This window comes from Schistocerca cancellata, chromosome 2, assembly GCF_023864275.1.
Source record: "Schistocerca cancellata isolate TAMUIC-IGC-003103 chromosome 2, iqSchCanc2.1, whole genome shotgun sequence".
Taxonomy (NCBI): Eukaryota; Metazoa; Arthropoda; class Insecta; order Orthoptera; family Acrididae; genus Schistocerca; species Schistocerca cancellata.
Window position 1 is genome coordinate 1,059,366,274 of NC_064627.1, and position 15,373 is coordinate 1,059,381,646.

A 15,373-nucleotide genomic window follows, 5' to 3' on the forward strand; every position below is an offset into this window, starting at 1 on the left:
GTAAGGTGTGTGGCAGAGGGTGGTGTAGTACCAGTAGGCTTAATAGGGGCGGGGATTCGAGGACTTGACGTTAACAAATATCCTTAACTGTTTCGAAGCAGAAATGTACAAGCTGCAGAAATAAAAAGAACTGGTTACCAGCATCGCTTGCTAATTGGTAATGAAGTATTACAACTAGTATTTTGTAATTTGAGAGCTGCAAAATTTGTATTCTGTTCAGTACATTTATTCACATTAAATATAAAAAGAACCATTGCTGTAGCCGATAATAAAAGCTACCATAAAAATTTAGTATGAATTATTATAAGGTACATAAGAACTAACGCTACATTTGGAATTGATTAAAGTTTTTTGCCAATTTTCTTTGGCGATAAAAAAGCTGCAGCTGAACAAGAAAATTAAATAAGCAAGCTAGTTCTGGAGGCCGTAGTGTTTGGGTGGTGGTAATAACGTCAATTTTTCTAGTAGCTTTCACAGAAAGGAAATTGAAAATTTCGCTAGCTTTTTAAAAGAGTTATCTACAACTATGCTGTTCTTGCTGCAGATTGCATGATGTACAATATTCCCTGAACAATGACTTGCTTTGTCAAGATAGATAGCTGTCTGGTCAATTGCTGTAGCCCCTTGGTGACGTGGACGAAGTACAGTGGTGTCAAGGTCTGCATGGATCAGGTTTAATTTAGTTTTCATAATTATGTAGCAAAATCTCCATAATAGTTATATAGCACAGGAGAGCATATATATCTTACTAACAATGTAGGAAGTAACTGTTGCTGCAGTCAGACATTATAAAAAGTACTTTATTAAGAAAAGTTATTAAAAAGTCCAGAAGTATGTGCATTATGTCTGAAATTAGCATATCTGATAATTAAATTAATATTGTTAAAAGGGAAACAGGGCAATCGAGAGCACAGGAAGGCTATATTTCTATCAAACTCAATGAAAAGTTTGTTAACAATAAGTCAGAAGTAGAAAAAATTTTTAATTATAATTTTTTAAGTTTTTTAGAGAAAATAGTATCCAGCTGTTCATTAGAAAATGCAAGGCTATGTACAGAAGAGGCAATACCTATGAACCAGAATGAGATTTTCACTTTGCAGCGGAGTATGCGTTGATATGAAACTTGCTGGCAGATTAAAACTTTGTGCCGGACCGATACTCGAACTCGGAACCTTTGCCTTTCGCGGGCAAGTGCTCTACCATCTGAGCTACCCAAGCACGACTCGTGCCCCGTCCTCACAGCTTCAATTCTGCCTGTACCTCATCTCCTACATTCCAAACTTCACAGAAGCTCGACTATGATGTTTCATGACATTGAAATTTAACCCACCTCTCCCACTGAAATTAGAAAAATAATAAATTCACTCAAAAGTAAAAGCTTGTGTGGAATTGGTGGCATTTCCAACAGAGTCTGAAAGTTTGTTCACAACAGATACGTAGGATTCTCAGCCTATAAGTAGTAGCTCATTGAAACAGGGGATTTTTCCAGACAGACTAACATTTGCTATTGTTAAACCATTGCAGAATAAACGGGATAGGTCTGATGCTATCAAGTTGTGCCCAATCTCGCTTCTGACAGATTTATCCTAAATCCTTGAAACAGTAATGTATTCAAGAGTAGCTTCATGTATTTGTAAAAATGAAATACTGACAAAATGTCAGTTTAGTTTTCAGAAAGACTTTCCAACAGAAAATGCTATAAATGCGTTCACTGATCAAATACTAAAAGCTCTGAATAACAGAACATCGCACATTGGAATATTTTGTGACCTCTCAAAACTGTGTGCATCATGAAATTCTTCAAGATAAGCTTAAGAACTGTGGCATGAGTAGGACAGTGCACAATGGTTTAATTCATCTTTAAGTGAAAGAATGCCATAAGTTGAAATTAACAGTGTGAAAATATCAGCAGAGTCCTCTAACTGGGCAGGTATCAAGAATGGAGTCACACAGGGTTCAGTCTTGGGTCCCTTACTGATCTTAATATACATTAATGACTTGCCAAACAATATTCATGAAGATGAAAAGCTAGTTCTTTTTGCTGATCATACAAGTAAAGTAATCACACCAGACAAACAATAATTTACTCAGGAAATTATAAAAAATGTCTTTCAGAACATTATTGAAAGGATGTCTGTTAATGGACTCTCATTAAATTATGAGAAGACACATTATTTTCATTTCTGTACAGTAATGGCTTAACAACATTAGTGAATATAGACTTTGAACAGAGGTTTGTTGCTACAGCAACTATTCAAAATTTCTGGATGTGTGCACTGATGAGAAATTAAATTGGAAAAAAACCACATTGATGATCTGCTGAAACGTTTGAGTTCAACTACTTACGCTATTAGGGTTATTGCAAATTTATCAGTAAATTAGCCTATTATGTCTATTTTCATTCACTGCTTTCATATTGGATCACATTTTGGAGTAATTCATCAATAAGAGAAAAAGTATTCATTGCACAAAGGCTTGTAATCAAGAATATAACTGGAGCCATCCAAGATTATCTTGCAGACGTTTATTTAAGGAGCCCAGGATATTCACAGTACCTTGTCAGTACACATATTCATTAAAAAATTTGTTATTAATAACCCATCCCAATTCAAAAATAGCAGTAAACTGCGTAGCTACAACACTAGAAGGAAGGTTGGTCTTCACTATTCTGGGTTAAATCTGACTTTCACACAGAAAGGGGTGCATTATGCTGCCACAAAAATCTTCAACTTCATAAGTAACATCAGATAACTGTTTTGCAGCATTATAAGGTCCAAAGTAGCGTCTGAGGAGCTTCTCAGAGAGACCAACCTCCCGAACAGGAGTGAAGATCCAGACGAGGTCACCAGGCTGGTAGACAACAGGGTGGTGGCTCGCGTCATACCTTCGGCGATCGTTTTCTTGATCTTGCAGCGTGCGGAGTCGAGCTGACTGCCGAGCTTCCTCAGCTCTGGTTAACACCTGGGCGACGTAGTCGTCGTCCACGTCACCAGGATGTAACAGAAACACAGCGTCCATCGTCGTAGTCGCCTCGCGCACATGCACCAGGAGTAATGGCGTAAATCCTGTGGTGTCTTGTTTGGCAGTGTTGTAGGCGAACGTCAAGAAAGGTAGCACCTCATCCCAGTTGCGCTGCTCAACATTGACGAACATTGATAGCATGTCGACCAAGGTATTATTAAGGCATTCAGTAAGCCTGTTAGTTTGGGGATGGTAGGCAGTCGTCATATGATGAGTAATGTTGCACTGACGGTTTATCTCTGTCACAAGATTCGATTGAAACATTTTCCCTTGATCCGTAATTAACGACCTTGGGGCACCGTGTTTTAATACAATGTCTTCAACTATGAATTTGGCTACCTCGAATGCTTCGGTTGTTTTCACTGCTTTTGTAATGGCATAGCATGTCAGATAATCATTGCAAACAATAATCCATCTATAGCCACTAGCAGACGTTGGAAATCGTCCGAGGAGGTCAATCCCAACATGCTGGAAAGGCGTTTCGACTAGTGGAATTGGTATGTGTCGGCCACGTGGTTTCTGAGGAACTGCCTTTCTCCTCTGGCACTCTCGGCAGTGCGACACATAGTGGCGGACACTCCTAAATAAACCTGGTCAGAAAATTCTCTTGTGGATCCTATTGTATGTCTTAATAAATCCTAAATGTCCAGCCTCAGGTGTGTCATGTAATTTCTGTAGAAAATCTAAGCGCATGTGTTCAGGAATCACTGGTAGCCACCTCTCTCCAAACGGATCAAAGTTTTTCTTGCAAAGTAATCCATTAACTACCTTAAACTGTCCTTTCACATCCTCTGACCGATTTAAGCCAAGCATAATTTGAGATATCTTGACATCCGTCTTCTGCTCAGCAGAGAGATCCTGGAGTGCAGAGAGACAGTCACTATCTTCATCAAAGTCTTGATGGTCTTGCACAGGGTTTCTTGAGAGACAGTCGGCATCGTGGTGTTTTCTTTCACTTTATACACTATGGTGTCATACTCTTGAAGACGTAGTGCCCACCTGGCGAGTCGTCCTGTTGAATCCTTAAGACCTGTCAACCAACAAAGTGAATGATGGTCTGTGACAACTGTGAATGGCCTTCCATAGAGATACTGTCGAAATCTGCACATGGCCCAGATCACATCAAGGCATTCTCTTTCTGTAGTTAAGTAATTCTCTCGGCTTTTGTAAGTGTCCTAGAAGCATAGCCTTTAACCTTCTCTTTTCCATCCGAAATCTGCACCAGAACAGCACCGATCCCATACCCGCTGGCATCTGTGTGTAGTTCTGTAGGTGCTCTCTCATCATACAGACCAAGTACAGGGTCAGTCGTCAGAGCTTTTCGCAGCACATTGAAAGAATCTTGTTGAGCACCACCCCAGATAAATTTAGCATCAGCTTTTAATAACTCTTGGTGTGACCTGGCTTTGATACAAAAGTCTTTGATAAAACGACTGTAATAAGATCATAATCCGAGGAAGCTTCTCACATCTCTAATACTTTTAGGAAAAGGAAATTCCGTTATAGATCTCACCTTTTCTGGGTCTGGCCGCGTACCTTCGTTTGAAACAAACTGTCCAAGTATTTTGATTTCTTTTGCTCCAAAGAGACATTTTTTTGGATTAAGTTTCAGTACATCTTGTTGGAGAAAACTTAAGAACGGACCCAAGTCTTTCTATGTGTTCATCAAATGTCTCTGAGAACACTATAATATCATCTAAATAACAAAGACACAGCATCCACTTCAGGTGACTTACAAGATTATCCATCATCCGTTCAAAAGTTGCTGGCGCATTACACAAACCAAACGGCATTACCTTAAACTCATGCAGGCTATCAGGGGTAATGATCGCAATTTTCTCACGATGAGCCTCATCTACTTCGATTTGCCAATATCCCGAGCACATGTCCATGGTTGAGAAAAGCTTAGCCCCCTTCAAACAATCCCAACTGCCAGCCTTCTTCTTGGCGAGGACCACTGGTGACGACCATGGGCTTTGCAAAGGCTGAATGATGTCATTCTTCATAATTTTCTCTACCTTGTCGCAAGTTATTCGACGTTCTGTTGCTGACACATGGTATGCTCTCTGGCTTATTGGTTGGTGGTCTCCAGTGCTAATCCGGTGCTTCACCGTCGATTTTTCTAATTTGCTCTCCACCTGTGGATTCAAGCATTCAGAGAACTCTTGAAGAATGTCAAGTAGCTTCTTCCGTTGTTCCTTAGTGAGATCTGGTGATAGTCGAGCTATAGGACCTTGTCTCTTAGTGGTAGCGCCAATTTTGCCCACAGACTTGGCATGGAAGGATTCTATGATGCTCAGCTGTTCGGCAATTAATGGCTCAGCGTTTGCTACGCACATACATCTTGGAAGGATCTACAGTTCTCGGCGACAATTAACTATCCACAATTCACCGAATCCATTCTTAAACGAGACGGCAGAGGCTGGGATGACCAACTTATTCTTCAGTGGTATGCTTCTCTTACATTCCATACAAGATCCATGGGTTGATACATGGTATGCGTGACAGTTACTTTCTAGTGCTGACTGCAGGAATGATCACTTCATCCAGCACACATAGTCTCCACACACTTGGATGCGCATCTTCCTGTCCACAGTATCTCATCTCGTCTAGCATAATTTTCGAGTGACCACAATCTATAATTGGCTGAGAAGCTTTCAAAAAGTCCCATCTGAGAATGACTTCATGACTACACTCTTGTAAGATGATGAATTCTAAGGGCTCTGTATGGACACTTATACCCACATGAATGACACATCTTTCTGTAGGTTTTAAATATTTCCCATTAGCCACCTTCAGCAGAGATGTTTTGCTGTCAACGAATACGGTTTTCTGCAACTGGCGACGGCACTTCTCCGAAACACCTGAATATGATGCTCCAGAGTCCACAAAAGATTAGGCTGGTCGTCCATCTATTATGAAGGATATCAACATAGTTTCCTATCATTTTTGTAGTGATCGACGGCGGAGGATTTTTCTCTTCGGCGGTCTCACCTCCAAGGAAGGTCACACACTTCAGTTTTCCAGGTTGCGGCAGATAGGTAATCGGCTGGAGCTTCTAAACGGCAATGGAGACCTTGATTGGCGTGTTGGGAAGCGTGCTCTCTAGCGGCTAGCTTGCGGCGATGGTGACCTACATCGTCCTGCACCTACATCTTCTTGTTCATCTTCTTCATCTCGGAGTTGGCGCCGGCTAAGATCGGTCTGCTGTCTTCTGGCATCGGCGTCATCAAATATCCACTGCCTTTCTCGACAATAGCACACCACATGTCCCGGTCGTCCGCAGTGGAAACATACTGGTTGGTTATCCTGTGTCCTCCAGACGTCAGTCTTTCTTGGTGCCGAAACAGGTTCCTCATGCAGCAATGTAGGAACGTAACTTCGCCTGGGTCTCGAGTTTTTCACCGTTTTAAAGGGAATTGAAGGACGAGAGATTGGGTTCAATATCTGTTCCACTTCCTCCCTTATGACCTCTTGAACCATCTCGGTTTTTTTGCTCGCCGTGTAATCCAAGTACCTTCTGAACTTTCTCTCTCACTACCTGACGAAGAACAATTGTGAAATCAGTTGCTTCCTTCATCACAGACAGCGATACAATGTTTGGAAGCCGTTCAGACTTCTTGCGTGTAATTCTTTATTGATGCATTGTCTCGATATACTGGCACCATTTTATGGAGTCGTCTGCTGTCGAAGCCTCCTTCAGGAGTAGGGCTTGATACATGTCCTTAGCAACACACTACATGAAATGTGCAACCTCATCTTCCTCCTTCATTCTAGGATCCACTATTTTACACAGCTACAAGACGTCTTGAATGTAGGATGCTGTAGTTTCTCCTGGACGCTGTGCCCTGCACTTTAATTTATCTTCAGCCTTGCACTTCTGTTATTGTGTGTTGCCGAAATACTTGCACAGTTCCGCCTGGAATACTTCCCAGCTTGTGGACTTCTCCCCGTTGTTCTCATACCACTGCTTGGCAGTGGCCTCTAAGTAGAAAAACACGTTAGCCAAACACACAGCGTCATCACATTTGTTAAATTTGGCTATACGCTCATATACCTTCAGCCACTTGTTTGGATCTTGGCCATCGTAACCAGAGAACCCGGAAGAATATCTCATGTGGTGACACACAGTTGCTGTCATCGTAACGTCCTCTTCTTTTCTGTCTCCAAGAGATTGCAATCCGTTGAATATGGCTTGAACTCGGGTTTCTCGGCACGTAAATGGCGGCTCTGTCATGGCCTGATGGGAGCCATTGTGTCGTTGCTAATGTGCGATATCACAAGTTCCAATACCCAGCACCTCCAACAGAATAGTATCACCTAGAAGAAGGTGTAATTAGATGAATGATGAACTCTAACTTCACTTAACGAAGGTTTGTTCAGCACTTGCACATACAAGAGCATGGAGCGAACTGCCTCCAGCCAGAACATACGGTATATATACAGTTACAGAACATTCCAGTACAATGATTCTTGACATCTGTGGATACTTCTAGAATGTACTCGAACCAAATATAGAAATTAAAATTTTACAGTTCTGGTGAGTTTTTAACTCATGACTCTCCATGCAACAGTCTAGTCTCATTACCACTATACTGTGATGACTGTGCTACTGAGCTTCTTCTGCGCCAATATTGTCTTTGTTAAAAAAAAATAGGGAAACTTACTTTCTGGATGCACGTAATATATTTGTTAGGTGAGCAACATAATGTCCCTGACATTCTTTCACTGACTTTCAGGTAGGCATATGTCATGCCAACAACAAGAGTTATGTGGTCATTATACCTTAAATTACTTTGGATGCTCCATAAATATTTGAATGTTGTGACTGATTTTACAACTAAGATGCATACGAGGGGGGACCCAAAAGAAACCGGATTGTTGTCATAAAAATTTTATTGATGAACCTTTTTACAACATTACTTCAGTCACCTTCAAAATACTCTCCATTACATGCGATGCACTTGGTCAAGTCTCTTTTCCCACTGTTGGAAGCATGTTTGGAACTCTTCAAGTTTGATATTGTCCAGTGCCCTTTGCGAAGCTGCTTTTACCGCCTCAACATCGTCATAACGCTCCCCTTTTAGCGTTTTTTTCATTCGTGGAAATAGGAAAAAGTCGCATGGGGCTAGTTCCGGCGAATACGGAGATTGGGGAACAACATACCACCTCTGAGATGCCAAATAGTGGGTCACTCGTAAGGCCGTGTGTGCTGGAGCGTTGTCGTGATGCAGAAACCAGTCACCTGATCGCCAAAGTACCGAGCGTTTCCTCTTCACATCCTCTCGCAGACGCCTTAAAACATCCAAGTAAAGGTGCTGGTTAACAGTCTGGCCGGGGGTACGAAATCCTGATGCACAATTCCACGAACATCAAAAAAGACAATGATCATTGTCTTCACATTTGACCTCACTTGCCTTGCTTTTTTTGGTCTGGGAGAGTTGGGAGTCCTCCACTAGCTTGACGCTTGCTTGGTTTCTGGGTCATACCCGAAACGCCAACTCTCATCCCCTGTAATGACTTTGTTCAAGAAGTTTGGATCACGTGCAGTCTCTGTTTTCAAGTCCTGACACACATTCATGCGAGTGGTTTTTTGCTCCTGTGTGAGAAGGCGCGGAACAAATTTAGCAGCAACACGTCTCATGTGCAAATCCTCACTCAAAATCCGCTGGCACGAGCTCCAACTGATTCCTGTCTCTGCTGAAATTTGGTCGATCGCTTGGCGACGATCGTCGTTGATCTTTTGGCGCACCTTTTCAATGTTCTCCTCAGTTCGCGATGTTGAAGGGAGTCCAGAGCGAGCTTGGTCTTCAACACACATCTCACCACGTTTAATGCGCCCAAACCACTCGAAAACCCGTGTGCGGCTCATAGCGTCCTCCTGGAAAGCTTCCTGACATTCACTAATCCATTGTATGAGAATTCACTGTGTCTCCTTTTATACCGTGGGTTGCATTGTGAAAAGGATTGTTCTTGAGAAATTCTGATCTTGCATGTGATGACTTATAATGTAGTGGCAGAATTCCAGCCTCTATATCTAGTCTCCTGGCAGCAATTCTTGTACCTTCTACATGTAACAGGGATAGGCAATTTTCTGTACAGTACTCACACAACAGAGCTTTCCTAATGCAACTGTGAAATACTTGGTACTTATTCTTTGGATTTCCACAGCAGTTTGGAACACAGATTTTCCTTGCCTTCTGATCTATATTGGTGCTTGCTCATGACCACTAAACCATAAAAATAGCACAAATATACCTGGTACATTCATGGTAAATTGGAGAAACTGTATGTGAATTGATGTAAATATGGCAATGGAAAGCCCTTGATGGAATAAAAATAATTTAAGCATTAAAGGTAAAAACTCAGCAGATAGTGGAGTAGTTGAGTCATTAATAGGCACATAAAAGGATGGAGAACTTTCTTGGCTTTTTGATGAAAAGAGAGAGAGAGAGAGAGAGAGAGAGAGAGAGAGAGAGAGCACTCATTCAGTTCATTCAGTTGTTGTCTTTAATTATCTGGATTCATGTTAGGCCAATAACAAAAGCAGAGCATTAATTTTACAGCCTCCTTCACCTCCACAGCCTTGGAATGATGTTATAAATGCTACACAAGATGGAGCACGATGCCCAATTGCACAGAGTGCAAATGATAGCTCAGAGGACTGCCTGTTTCTCAATGTATATACAACCAAAGTAAGTAACAAGAAAGCTTCTGATTAACTCAAAAATTGTTGCATAAATTTTCTGTAACTATGAAACAATTTTTTGCATTAGATATAGCATATGTTAAATGCTGCCTTTCCTACATAGCTTTTGCCATATATCATCAATTATACAAAGTATACATGTCCCAGTTATTGGGGGAATGTTTAATTATAACAGCAGTATGTATTGTTCCAAGTTGTCAGTATAGGACTGTAAGCTTTCAGCCATCAGCACATGCTCTAGTTAAAGTAGTGAAATAATGCTAGAATAAGTTCGCGTAACAGCTACTTTATATATATACAAACAACAGCCCTAATACTAATAACATACAAAACATAAAAAGATTGTTACTAAAAATAACATCTTTGGCTGTAAAGAAGTACAATCAACACAGCACAGAAACATATTGTCCCTGGCTTGTACAGAGTTTAACTGAGAAATCTTAAAATACTCAGGTGTGCAAAACTTAAGGATGACAGTAACTTTTGCATAATTTGTCACTGCCAAGTAACACAGCATGAAACTTGGACCATACATAGAAAGAACTGCTACAGTATAGTTCACAAGGGAACTAAAAGAAACATGCAATGAGGAAAATGGAAATTACATTTCTATTCAAAGAGAATACTCATAACTACACTGAAGTCACCACAATTTATGATGATCCCCTGGACATTACAAAAGGTGGGATATCTTTCATGCTGGCCAGAATGTTGCTAAGGAGTTCTTGAGGCAGGGCATTCCATTCCTTCACCAGTGTGGCTGACAACTGCTTGATGGTCATTGGTGCTTGTGATGAGCTGCAGTATGCCTCTCCAATGCATCCCACTCATGCTTGATATGATTTAAGTAGGATGAAAGGGCAGGGCAGTCCAGTCACCAAATATCCTCTCACTTCAAGAGCTCCTACACATGCACAGTTCAATGTGGTCATACATTGTCATCCATAAAAATGAAGTCAGGACCAACGCACCCCCAAAAAGATGCACATGGGGAAAGAGTGCAGTGTCACAAGAACACTGACTGGTAAGTGCACTTCGTTACAAAGATTTGGAGGTCAGTATACCCTTCCATCATTACGCCTCTCTTTTGCAACTTTGGACTGGTTTTTCATTGTACTGATTAACAGAAGTTGCTGACACATAGCTACTCCAGCATGCTGGAAGTATGACAATAACACCTAGGCTATGGGAACTATAATGTCTGACAATGTTCCTGGATGCATTATCGATTCCAAATTCTCACCAGATTAGGTTAAAAGCCACACAGGAACATTGTCGAACATAGTCATTTTGTGGTGCAAGTGTTAGGGTGTGGGGAGGCACAATGTTGCATGGATATGCTGAACTCAAAATCTTTCAACACAGTACAGTTACCAGTCAGTGTCACTGTGACGCTGTTCTCCTTCCCCATGTGTATCTTTTTCAAGGGTGCATTTGGCCCTGCCTTCATTTTTATGGATGTCAGTGTGCAGTCACATCAACAGCTCACAGCTCAGATGGAGGAGCTCTTGGAATGAAAGTATATTCGGCAAATGGACTGGCCTGGCCATTCCCTGCCTTCAATCACACTGAGCACAGTTGGGATGCATTGGGGAGATGTATTGCAGTATTTCCATATCAGTCAACGATGACATAGCAGTTATCTACCATTGCCCCATCACAAGAATTCATTACCAACCTTGTGACCAGCATGGGAGCACAGTGCAGATCATGCATCACAATCTGTGGTGATCCACACACCCTATTGACAACCATGTCTCACCATTTACCTTCTCCAGGGAGCCATCAGAAATCATACAACCTCAAAGGGGCCATCATAAACCATGGTGACTTAGGTGTAATTATTAACTTTGAATAAAAGTGTCATTTCTACTATCTCATTGTGAATTTCTTTCAGTTACCTTCTGTTCTAAAGCATAGCAGTTCTTTCTATCTATGGTCCAAGTTTCATTATGCTATGATACTTGGCAGTGACACATCATGCAAAAGTTACTTTCATCTCAAGTGTTGGACACCAGTGTAGAATAGTAAGCCTCATGCCATATGTGTCAGAAAAATCTACATATACATACTTTATTATGCAGCACAAGATATCAGGGAGGTTAAAATTAAACTGGCCTGGAAAATATTTCGTGCGACATAGGCAACCCAAGTTACACCATGCACCCCAGGGTGCATATAACACTATGGCTAATGCCTTCACAAGATTAATTTTCTTGGTGATATTGCAGGCACATACCCAGTAGGGGAAGTAGTTAAGAGGAACAGAGATTAATAGGAAACTATTCTAGAGATGGTACGGACCACAAATGAGAAAATTCACTGACTTAATCAACTTTCATGAAGGAAAATCCACATAGGAATTTCAACAATGTAGGAAAAGATAGATTGTTACTTACCATAAAGAAAACACATTAAGTTACAGACAGGCACAATTAAAAGACACTTAAACAAAGCTTTTGGCCACAGCCTTCATCAGCAAAAGAGGAACAGAGACACACACCATTCATACACACATCGTGGCCATTCTTTTAGTTGTGCCTGTCTGCAACTTAACACCTCTTCTTTTTGGTAAGTACCAACCTACGTTTTTCTACAGTGGCAACTTTCACAAAGTGCAGATTGATGTGATCCTGCACTTATGAATAGCAAAGACAATTGGCTGTTCATGTGCTAGTGTCATGAGCATCTATAGAAGTTGGTTGTGTGTTGTGAAATCACGAGTGAGCAACAAGGATGCTGGACAACCGCACCTCATCACATAATGTGGAGGTTGCAGGCTTGCACACACTGTAAAGCAGGAAAGGCAGTGATCTGTGGAAGATATACTAACAATGTTTTGGAACACAGTGTTCAGTGCACATTCTTGAATATGGTGTTCTACGACAGACAACTGCTGTTGTTCTCACATTGGTCCAATAATATTGTAATTATGATTCAAATGGGATCATCAATATTGGACTCTGGACCAATGGAAAAGTGCCACCTGGTCAGATGAATTAAGGTTCTTGTTACATAAGGTCAATGATCATGTATGGATATACCATTATCCAGGTGAACAACTGCTCCAAAAATGCAGCATACGATGGGTGCAGACCATTAGCAGCTGTATTATGCTATAGGGAACATTCATCTGGGCTTCCATGGAACCTGTGCTAGTAACTAAAAGTATGAAGACAGCTGCGGACTACTTGAACATTATTTTGGACCATCTGCATCCCTTCCCTAATGACAGTAGCATTTACCAGCAGGGTAACTGTCTCTATCATAAGGCAAAAATCAAACTACAGGAGTTTGAGGACCATGATAGTGTACTAATGTCGATGTCTTGGCCATGAAATTTACATGATCTGGACCCAGTGGAACACATCTGGGATGGTATCAGACACCAACTCCACACCCACAAACCACTGGCCAGTAACTTATGGCTACTGCATGAACTGTACAAAGACATTTGGTGCCACATACCTCCAGAAAATTACCAAGCATGTGTCAAACTGATGCAATGCAGAGTTGCTATGGACCACAGGTGGATCGGCACACTATTAAACAGGTGACCACAATGTCTTGGCTCACCTGTGTATGACCCACTGGGGCTGTTGAAAGGTAAGAACATAAAAGGCTTTTGAGACATGTTGTTGTTGTTGTGGTCTTCAGTCCTAAGACTGGTTTGATGCAGCTCTCCATGCTCCTCTATCCTGTGCAAGCTTCTTCATCTCCCAGTACCTACTGCAACCTACCTCCTTCTGAATCTGCTTGGTGTATTCATCTCTTGGTCTCCCTCTACGATTTTTACCCTCCACACTGCCCTCCAATACTAAATTGGTGATCCCTTGATGCCTCAGAATATGTCCTACCAATAGATCCCTTCTTCTAGTCAAGTTGTGCCACAAACTTCTCTTCTCCCCAATCCTATTCAACACCTCCTCATTAGTTATGTGATCTACCCATCTAATCTTCTGTAGCACCACATTTCGAAAGCTTCTATTCTCTTCTTGTCTAAACTATTTATCGTCCATGTTTCAGTTCCATACATGGCTACACTCCATACAAATACTTTCAGAAACGACTTCCTGACATTTAAATCTATACTCGATGTTAACAAATTTCTCTTCTTCAGAAACGCTTTTCTTCCCACTGCCAGTCTACATTTTATATCCTCTCTACTTCAACCATCATCAGTTATTTTGCTCCCCAAATAGCAAAACTCCTTTACTACTTTAAGTGTCTCATTTCCTAATCTAATACCCTCAACATCACCCGACTTAATTCAACTACATTCCATTATTATTTTGCTTTTGTTGATTTTCATCTTATATCTTCCCTTCAAGACACTATCCATTCTGTTCAACTGCTCTTCCAAGTTCTTTTCTGTCTCTGACAGAATTACAATGTCATCGGCGAACTTCAAAGTTTATATTTCTTCTCCATGGATTTTAATACCTACTCTGAATTTTTCTTTCATTTCCTTCACTGCATGCTCAATATACAGATTGAATAACATCAGGGATAGGCTACAACCCTGTCTCACTCCTTTCCCAACCACTGCTTCCCTTTGATGCCCCTCAACTCTTATAACTGCCATTTGGTTTCTGTACAAATTGCAAATAGCCTTTGGCTCCCTATATTTTACCCCTGCCACCTTCAGAATTTGAAAGAGAGTATTCCAGTCAATATTGTCAAAAGCTTTCTCTAAGTTTACAAATGCTAGAAACGTAGGTTTGCCTTTCCTTAATCTAGCTTGTAAGATAAGCCGTAGAGTTAGTATTGCCTCACGTGTTCCGACATTTGTACGGAATCCAAACTGATCTTCCCCAAGGTCGGCTTCTACTAGTTTTTCCATTCATCTCTAAAGAATTCGCGTTAGTATTTTGCAGCCGTGACTTATTAAACTGATAGTTCGGTAATTTTCACATCTGTCAACACCTGCTTTCTTTGGGATTGGAATTATTATATTCTTCTTGAAGTCTGAGAGTATTTCACCTGTCTCATACATCTTGCTCACCAGATGGTAGAGTTTTGTCAGGGACTCTCCCAAGGCCGTCAGTAGTTCTAATGGAATGTTGTCTACTCCCGGGGTCTTGTTTCGACTCAGGTCTTTCAGTGCTCTGTCAAACTCTTCACACAGTATCATATCTCCCATTTCATCTTCATCTACATCCTCTTCCATTTCCATAATATTGTCCTCAAGTACATCACCCTTGTGTAGACCCTCTATATACTCCTTCCACCTTTCTGCTTTCCCTTCTTTGCTTAGAACTGGGTTTCCATCTGAGCTCTTGATATTCATACAAGTGGTTCTCTTTTCTCGAAAGGTCTCTTTAATTTTCCTGTAGGCAGTATCTATCTTACCCCTAGTGAGATAAGCCTCTACATCCTTACATTTATCCTCTAGCCATCCCTGCTTAGCAATTTTGCACTTCCTGTTGATCTCATTTTTGAGACGTTTGTATTCCTTTTCACCTGCTTCATTTACTGCATTTTTATATTTTCTCCTTTCATCAATTAATTGATGAATTGAGACATGTATGAGCCACTTAATAGCTGTGAGTGTATGAATTTGAATCCCGGTGAGATATGAGTTTTAATTTGGCACAAACATACAGTTCACTCTTGACTCATTCTGCATCCCTGAAGTTTCTC

The 15,373-nt window shown here is 41.0% G+C and overlaps 1 protein-coding gene across 2 annotated transcripts in view; it reads left to right on the forward strand.

The window, feature by feature from the left end:
• LOC126163058 (juvenile hormone esterase-like) overlaps positions 1 to 15,373 on the forward strand; it is a 285,106-nt gene that overhangs the window by 19,542 nt on the left and 250,191 nt on the right. For both annotated transcript variants that reach the window (XM_049919957.1, XM_049919956.1), the window contains exon 2: positions 9,588 to 9,716. In XM_049919957.1, coding sequence (XP_049775914.1) covers positions 9,588 to 9,716 — 129 coding nt within the window. The remainder of the gene's footprint in view (positions 1 to 9,587; positions 9,717 to 15,373) is intronic.